General features: G+C 33.4%; 1 protein-coding gene across 1 annotated transcript; it reads right to left on the reverse strand.

The window, feature by feature from the left end:
* Positions 1-3,870: 3,870 nt before the first annotated feature.
* Positions 3,871-4,467, reverse strand: LOC149181595 (uncharacterized). Its single transcript, XM_089414261.1, has one exon. It carries the CDS (start codon positions 4,465-4,467, stop codon positions 3,871-3,873), a length of 597 nt encoding a protein of 198 aa, XP_089270387.1.
* Between the last annotated feature and the right edge of the window lie 3,891 nt (positions 4,468-8,358).

Consider the following 8,358-nt stretch of genomic DNA (forward strand, 5'->3'; position numbering starts at 1 on the left):
AGTTGAGACTCTCTTGCAGCAAGGAAAAAGTCCCACGAATATCTCTAGCTATATTTTCTCAAAATTTGTGAAAAATCTCTTCAAAATCCTACACAATAATCATGTTAGGCACATAAAATATGAAAAACCCCATTGACTCTCCTAAGAACTCAGTAAGCTAGGAAAGTGTGTCATTAAGTGCAAAAGGTAGGCTTAATATAGCTTGTATGTGCCTATGAGTGGTTATAAGGGCCTTATATTTTACCTATTTAGGAGGCCCATCAAGCATCTTTTTACAATATCTACTAACTCACCTTGGTTTGCAGATATTGCTAACTACTTGGTTGTAGGTAAACATCCACATCACCTATCTCCAAAATAGTGACAAAATATAATCAAGGAAATCTTGAGATTCTCATGGATCAACGAATGCATCTTCTACATAGGACTAGATATTATCATTTGACGATGTGTACAAGGGGATGAGATTTATGACATATCAAATAATATTCTTTCCTCTCTACGATATTATTCACATAAAGTAGCCCACGGGGTGTAGAATAAATGGTGATTGGGTGTACTTTTAAGTCGCTTCGTGATTTGAGGCTCACCGGTTTGAAATTCCGTGGGAAAAAGTCTAGTCATGTTAAGGTTGGTGTGACCTAGGCCGAGTGCGATCCCCGGGTGATTTTGACGGCTTAGATGCCCTGGGTAGCAGTTTCTCAAGCAACAGTTCAAGCTTGATGTAATCTCTGATGAAATCAGACACTTGATAAACAAAAAGAAAATATTCTTCTCAGCAAGTGATATTCGATGGAAAGTTTAGCCAACCCTTCTTCTAGTATACTATTCTCATGGAGAGGGACCATGGAGAAGGGTTTGTTGACCTTTATTCAACTATGGTATTAATTTCATGCTTTATCAATCAAAAGAGTCATTTCACCCTTCCCCAACCATATATTTCATGTAACTATGGTATTTCTAGAAGGATGGTATTTAATTAGGTCATGCCTCTTTGTACTCATAACCATTTTCTTTTCAGAGAAAGAGAGCAGAGTGACCTCACCTTCTAGCTGGGCTTTCTCCCGAAAGTGTTTCTCAAGATATATTGTGTCAATCATGGTTTGTGATTTTTTTATTTTTTCATTATCTATTTCTTGCGTAAATTTAATTTGCTTGCATACACAATAAACATAAATTTACAGATCCATAAATCTAAAGAAAAATAAACCCTCATAGTGTTGGTTTCAAATTTTTATGTATAATTTTATCAGATCTATTGTGATGAATTGACTAGTGGAATATCCATGTATGTTTAAGGGTCAACTAATCCTTCCTTTAGATCCACCTTACCTAAACATTATGCTTAAGGAAATATTAGTTGATCCTTCCAATAGATAAATTGCATTTAAAATACCACCTTTGAAAAAGGGTTAGACGACCTCTCTCCATGCTCCCCGTCCACCTCTATGAGAATACTATAATAGAGGAAGAGTTGGCCAATTATTCCTTGGGATCCCACCAATTCCTATATCAATGGTGATGATAATCTTGAATGTGCCAAGTTCAACATGTCATCCAAAGTCTCTTTCATTATATTTGAATTAGATTCTAAAATATCTTTTGTCAAATTTTACAAGTTCAAGGAAAACAACATGATAGTTTTAATATAAATTTATCCAATCCATTACAAATTAATTTGAATGACATAATCCTTTTGCTAAAGGGCAAAAAATTAAAAGATTAAGAGAAAACGATAATTTCATATGCCTATCTCATGCTATTTTTTTGATGAGTCATTCATATAAAAAAAGTGTATTATACTTTTAAATGCATTATTAGTTTTATATGCTTCTCTATAATTTTTGTTCAAACAAAACAAACAATTTTGCCATATTAAAATTAAAACTAAAGTTATGATCCATCTTTCGAGTTTGAAATATCCCTTAGCCTATCGATAAACAAGAAGTTACTCATAAAATAGATTGCACTCATGCAAATGGTAACATGATGATAAATAAACACTTATATATTTATATAACTTATGTTTTGTTAGTCTTAATTAAAAATATGATTATATTAGCCCACGAGGCTTTGGATTGACAGTGAATGGGTGCACTGTTAAGGCACTCTTTATGATAGGGCATTGGTTCAAATCCCATGTAGGTGCTTACCTACCAAAAAAAAATTTAATTATATCAATTCATTGAAACTTCTATTACTAATAGTTTACATAATTTATCATTTTAAATTTCATAATAAATATTATCTATATATAATTTAATTTTGTATATAATTTTGATAATAAATATATACTATTTGAAAAAAAATAAAATCTATTTATTAAAATATAAATTTAAAAGCTTACCGTAACCTCATTTTAAAATAGTTAATTACCTAATCAATAATCAATTCAGCTTATTGTGAAATGAAAATGTTGTTTAATCCGTTGATGGTTGGATTCATCTAGAGTGCTGTTTCCTTCACTATAAAAATTCTATTTGTTTTGACAGGAAAGCCATGGATCAAGAGGTTGCACATTATTGTGCCTCCACACATGATAGCCATCCTTAGACGCTTTTATAAAAATCCGAAACCTTAGCCTGGAAAGAATTTACATATTAATATTAATGTATAATGTGTCGCTAAGCTATAACGCCATTGTAACATATTAATGACAATTATATTGCTACACTTTCTCTACATGGATTTCATTGTGAAGATCGGAAGTACATAAAATATAATTATCCCATTGTGAATATCGAAAGTAGATAAATTATTAAATATTAAATAAAATGTTTATTATATTTAGTTAGTTATACTGAGTTTAAGTGAAGTGATCAATTTTAATCCAGAAAATTAAAATAATTCAGATTAAAATAATTTTTTCTCTTGATTAGTGTTAAGAAAAAAATGAATATTGTAAAATTAAAATTAATTTTCATGAGTTTTGTAGTGAAATTGAGTATGGTCAATTCCCAAAAAACCATAGGATGAAAGAGTTTGTCAATTATGTATTTTTAGAAAAATGGAAAATGAGAAGCACTTTCTCTTACATTCAATTTAATTTTCAAACAATTTGTCACATTTCTAATCTTCTTGACTTTTTAACTTAGTAAATCTACAGTAATCTCCTAATACTTCTCTCACTTCATAGAAATAAAATATTAAAAAATTCTAATTAATCTCATACTTTCTTAAAGTTTAGTAAACTAGTTTCTCTTTTAATTAAATTCTTATAATTCCTAAAACAACTATATTTTATAAGATATTTATTTATATAAAAAATTCGATAAATGCATGAATAAGTCATTTTTTCAGATTTACAAGGAAAAAAATATATACTACTGTATAAGTTTCACAAAAATATCTCATATATTTGTAAATAAAGAAAATTCAATAAATGCATGAATAAGCTATTCTTTTTCAGAATTACATATTTGAATGTGGAAAAAGAATATGTACAACTGTGTAAACTAAACAAAAATGTCTAGTATATAATAATCATCCAGGTCAGGGAAAATAATTTTCAAATATACAACCTAATTATTATAAAAAAAAATTATAAATAGGTAACGAAAGAAACAATCTAATATCTAAAAGGAGTCGTCTATAATGTGATTTTTTGGAGATTCCGGTGACGGAATCCGGGGGAAGAAATTGAGGTTAAATCTTGATTTGTTGCAGTTAAAATGGTTTTTTAACTGCATATTTGGATTCAGCACCCTGAAAAACCCTTGGGACGCTTTCATTGTGCAGAAACTAGCTATCAAACTTGCGATTCCAATAAATTCCTGCCGTATTTCGATAGGAAAAACCGGCTGAAAAAGCTTTCAAAAAATCGCGTTATAGACAACTGCTACCTAAAATACCTGTGTTGGCCACCACATATTATACCTGTGTAGGACACCACATATTGTTGGCTTCGAACGGAAACACCGACATATGTCGTGAACTATCCACGCCATAATAAGGAAGCCTCGGCAATTTCACTCTCCACACAAATTTTCCCTCGTCATTGAATATTAATGTTTGTAATGATCTGTCCATCACCATTATCCATCCATTGCTGTTCACCGCTACCTTCACTGCTCTAAGGGTACCGTGTTCTGACAAAGCCACACGCAGTTCACACCATTCATGTCTGCCATTTTCGTTTAACTTCCACAAATAAATATCACGAAAATTTGTTTCACAAATGAGGACCACTCGCCCATCATATCCACTTAAACATGCAAATTCTTCTAAATCAAACCTGTGCGCGCCCCACTTGGCATTCTCGGGCAGCGGAATTTCTTCCCAAAGTCTGTCTGCCAGAGTAAACGCTACCATGCACTTGCTTAAGCTGGGCATCGAGGTATTGCTCCGCCCGACGAGCCAGTAAAACTTTCCCCCAGAATAAATGCCCCGACCGATGGGGTGAATGTGCCCGGGGACTGTCATGGAAATGCAAGACCATGCATTGGAATTTGTATCATAAATCTCCATCTCTATCATATTCATATAGGAGTTGTCTATAATGCGACTTTTTGAGATTCCGGTGACGGAATCCGGGAAGAAATTGACATGAAATCATGATTTGTTGCAGTTAAAATGCTGCATATTCGGATTCAGCACCCTGAAAAACACGGTTTCATTGTGCAGAAATTAGCTATCAAACTTGGATTCCAATAAATTACTGCCGGATTTTCACCGGAAAAAATCGCCGGAAAAGCTTTCAAAAAGTCGCGTTAAAGACTACTCCATTCATATAAACATTTCCCATCCTCTTATAGTCATTTGTGCCCACCACGATAGTGACACGTCTGGTGGAAGCATCAAAAGCCATGGCGTTGAAGATACAATCGTACGTCCTAGGATAAAGGACGCATCGGTGTGGGCACGGAGGGAGAAGTCTGGATGTCCTGGTAGCAGGATTTTCTATGGAATAAATGAAGCCACCCCGTAAACACGGCGGCGGCAGAAGATGAGACTGTTGCAAGCACCCACAACACGACGTTCACACGACGTTCTCGCAAGCGAACTTTGTAAACCTCTGAACCGTCGCCTTCAATAGCCCACGTATCAAATCTGTTAAAAGATGTCCAGATCTGAACAAAGAACCCAGGGATGCGGCTCGTGGGTCGCATGGGATTAGACAAGTTAGCATCCACCATTCTTTGCAGGCTATCACGACAACACAGCACATAATTCCATCGTTTACACACACTTCTCAGCTTCACAGAAAATCTAACGGGCAGCCTTGCTAAAATCATAAATAATAAGTCTTCCGGCAGTGCTTGCCAGATCTTTGAATCCATCCTACAGCGTGAGAAAACTTATTGATTGCTATGTATTGGATAGTATTTTTTTCCAAAAACAAACTCACCACCAAAAATTACTTATCAGTGATAAGCAAACTTTCGCACCTGCTATATACCTCTGAATTGTAAACCATTAACATATTTCTTTACCTCAAACCCTTGACCAAACAAAAACAGTTAATGCGTAGAGCAATCAAACCCTTGACCAAACAAAAAGAGTTAAGGCGTAGAGCAATCAATGTTACAGAACCTGCATTTAAAATTAACATGCACTCTTTTTGGTTATAAGTAACATATTTAAAGCCTTGGGCTTTTCGTAAAACTGGCGAGTTTCGTGGCAGAATTGGAGTGAAGTGGCACTCTTCTTATAGTTGTCAACACATGCGACGCATAACCAGCGTTTTTGCGGCCGTAAACGCAGTTGCATGTCACTTAATTCGAACTGTCAACTCATTGGCAGGTCATCTAAATCTGACTGTTACTCAATCTTCATTTTCAGTTTGGGTGATTTTCTCCAGTTTATAGAGCAGTTATTATCCGATAAATCATAAAGTATTATATAAAAATAAATTAAAAGATGTCAAAATAAAATTTAATTGGATCGTTTTTTATTTTTATTTTTTATTAGTAGCAATTTTTTTATTACTACCATAATAATAATAGTAAATCTGGTTGATATATATGAATGGGCATTATAGAAGTGTATGAAAATGGTGTCAATCAGTTTATATCAGCCACATTGGCTAATTTAGTTGTGCTAGTTGATATGCATGTGGAGTATTAATAAATCATGGTTAACTATATCAGCTGCATTTACTAATTTGGTTCAGCTTGGTTGTGCTAGTTGACATGCATGTGGAGTATTAGTAGACCATGGTTAACTATATCAACTGCATTTACTAATTTGGTTGAGTTAGTTGACATGCTTGGGGAGTAATAATAGACAATGGTTAACTATTGTTGACTATGGTTAAATATGTTTGGAGTTGCCTAACTATTAAAAGTTTTCTAATTTTTGGTAGCGACCATATAAAACAATTTTTGGTCAAATCAAATTTTTTTGTTATTTAAAATGTTATTTTCGGTGCATATATGGATTCAACACACTCAAAAACCCTAGGGCATTTAAATTGAGGGCAAACTTGTGACTGGAAAAAATCCCAATTGGATTATGGGTAAATTCGAATGGAAAAATATGCCTAAAAAAGCTTCAAAAGAAATAATAGAAGGGTTTTCGATGGTCAATATATAGTTCACTATGGATAACCATGTTTGTCCACACTTATGGTTGACTATGATAGATTATGATTGACTATAGTTGACTATGGTTGGGCATGTTAACCATGGTTTGCTAGGTCGACCATAATTTCCGATGGTAGATTATGGTTGTTCATGTTAATAATGAATGGCCATGGTTGACCAAGTTCAGCCATGGTTGCCATGTTGAGTATGATTGAGCATGGGTTGACCATGGTTTCCCAAGGTTGTTTATGGTTGGCCACAAATGACCATGGTTGGTCATGTTGACCATAATTGAATATGGTTGACCATGGATGACTATGGCTAACTAAAGTTGACTATGGTGGACTATTGTCAACTATGGCAAATAGAGTCAACTATAGTTGACGGGCCACACTCACCATATTCATTTGCCAACGATCATAGTTGACTATGGTCAACCATAGTTAACCATAGTAAACCATGGCGGACATAGATGACTATGGTTGACCACATTAACTATGGTTGGCAATCATTGACTATGGTCACTATGGTTGATTGAAGATGACCATGATTGCTTATGGTTAATTGAGGTTGATAATAGTTGATTGTGGTTGACTATATGGTGATTATGATTGATCAAAGATAGCCATGTTTGCTCGTGGTCAATTGAGGTTGACCATGCTTGACTATGTTTGACTAAGATTGACATAGCTTACTATAGCTAACTATGGTCAACCATGCTCAACCATGGTTTGATTTTTTTCTCCCATTACAATGATGATATTTTGCATGTCACATCATAATCTTGATTTTTCTTTGTCATATTGTCATGCTATTTTTTTCCTCATCACACACAATGTTAATTTTTGTTCATCACATTACAATGCCAATTTTTGTTTGTCAAATTGCAAAATTGATTTTGATACATTGTGGTGTTGCTATTTAATTGTCATATTGTGATGTCAATTTTTTTAAAGTGGTTGTCTATAGTCAACTATGGTTAACTATGGATGAATATTCTTGACCATGGTTGTCAATTTTTCACAATATATGAATATAGTTGACCATATTCACTATGGTTGACCATATTAACCATGAATTACCATGGTGAACCATGCTTTACCATAGTTGAATTGGTCTAACCATGGTTGAATATGGTTACACTAAAAAAAAGTTATATTAAAACATAAATATTAAATAAACCTTAAACCTTACTAAATATAAACATTAAATCGTATTCATAAACCTTAATATTATTAATAAATCTGGTTAATATTAACATTTTTATTAATCATTTTCAAATAATAAATAAACCTTACACCTTATTAAATGTAATCCTCATTAATAAAACCTTGTTAAACCCTATTAAAACTTTAATATTAACATTATTAATAAAGCTTATTATTAAACCCTTTTATACCTTAACTATGGTTGAGTAAGGTTGAAAATGCTTAAGCATGATTGATTGATTGTGATTGGATTCTTATATTATTTTTCATACATCTTGATGCTTTCAAAGTGAAAAAGTAGAGAAATCAACTCATAGGCCTATTTTTACTAGCGGTGCTAGTTTAGAAAATTTTCGGTGAAAATTTTAGGAGGCATTTTGAGGCCTTAAATGATGGGTTTTTGCAATATTTACCTTATCATTGACCTAGATTCCATAATCCACACACCGATACCTTCTCAATGGCACATGAACCACCTCTCTCAGAGCTCATATAAGAAAATTATTCCTTCCAGAAGTTCACCTATTGAAATTGACCTTCATAATTCAAGAGGATGTCATGTTAACCCCAATTATTCATGGAAAATTGCCTAGCCACGTGATTGTGATAAAGAAGATTCAATTAGA

Source organism: Pinus tabuliformis, chromosome 3_2, assembly GCF_031772625.1.
Source record: "Pinus tabuliformis cultivar Carrire ecotype Pingquan chromosome 3_2, CPIR1, whole genome shotgun sequence".
NCBI classification, from domain to species: Eukaryota; Viridiplantae; Streptophyta; class Pinopsida; order Pinales; family Pinaceae; genus Pinus; species Pinus tabuliformis.

Coding starts and splice junctions, on each gene's coding strand:
- LOC149181595 (XM_089414261.1), bottom strand. CDS start 4,467: ATGGAGATTTATGATACAAATTCCAATGCATGGTCTTGCATTTCCATG.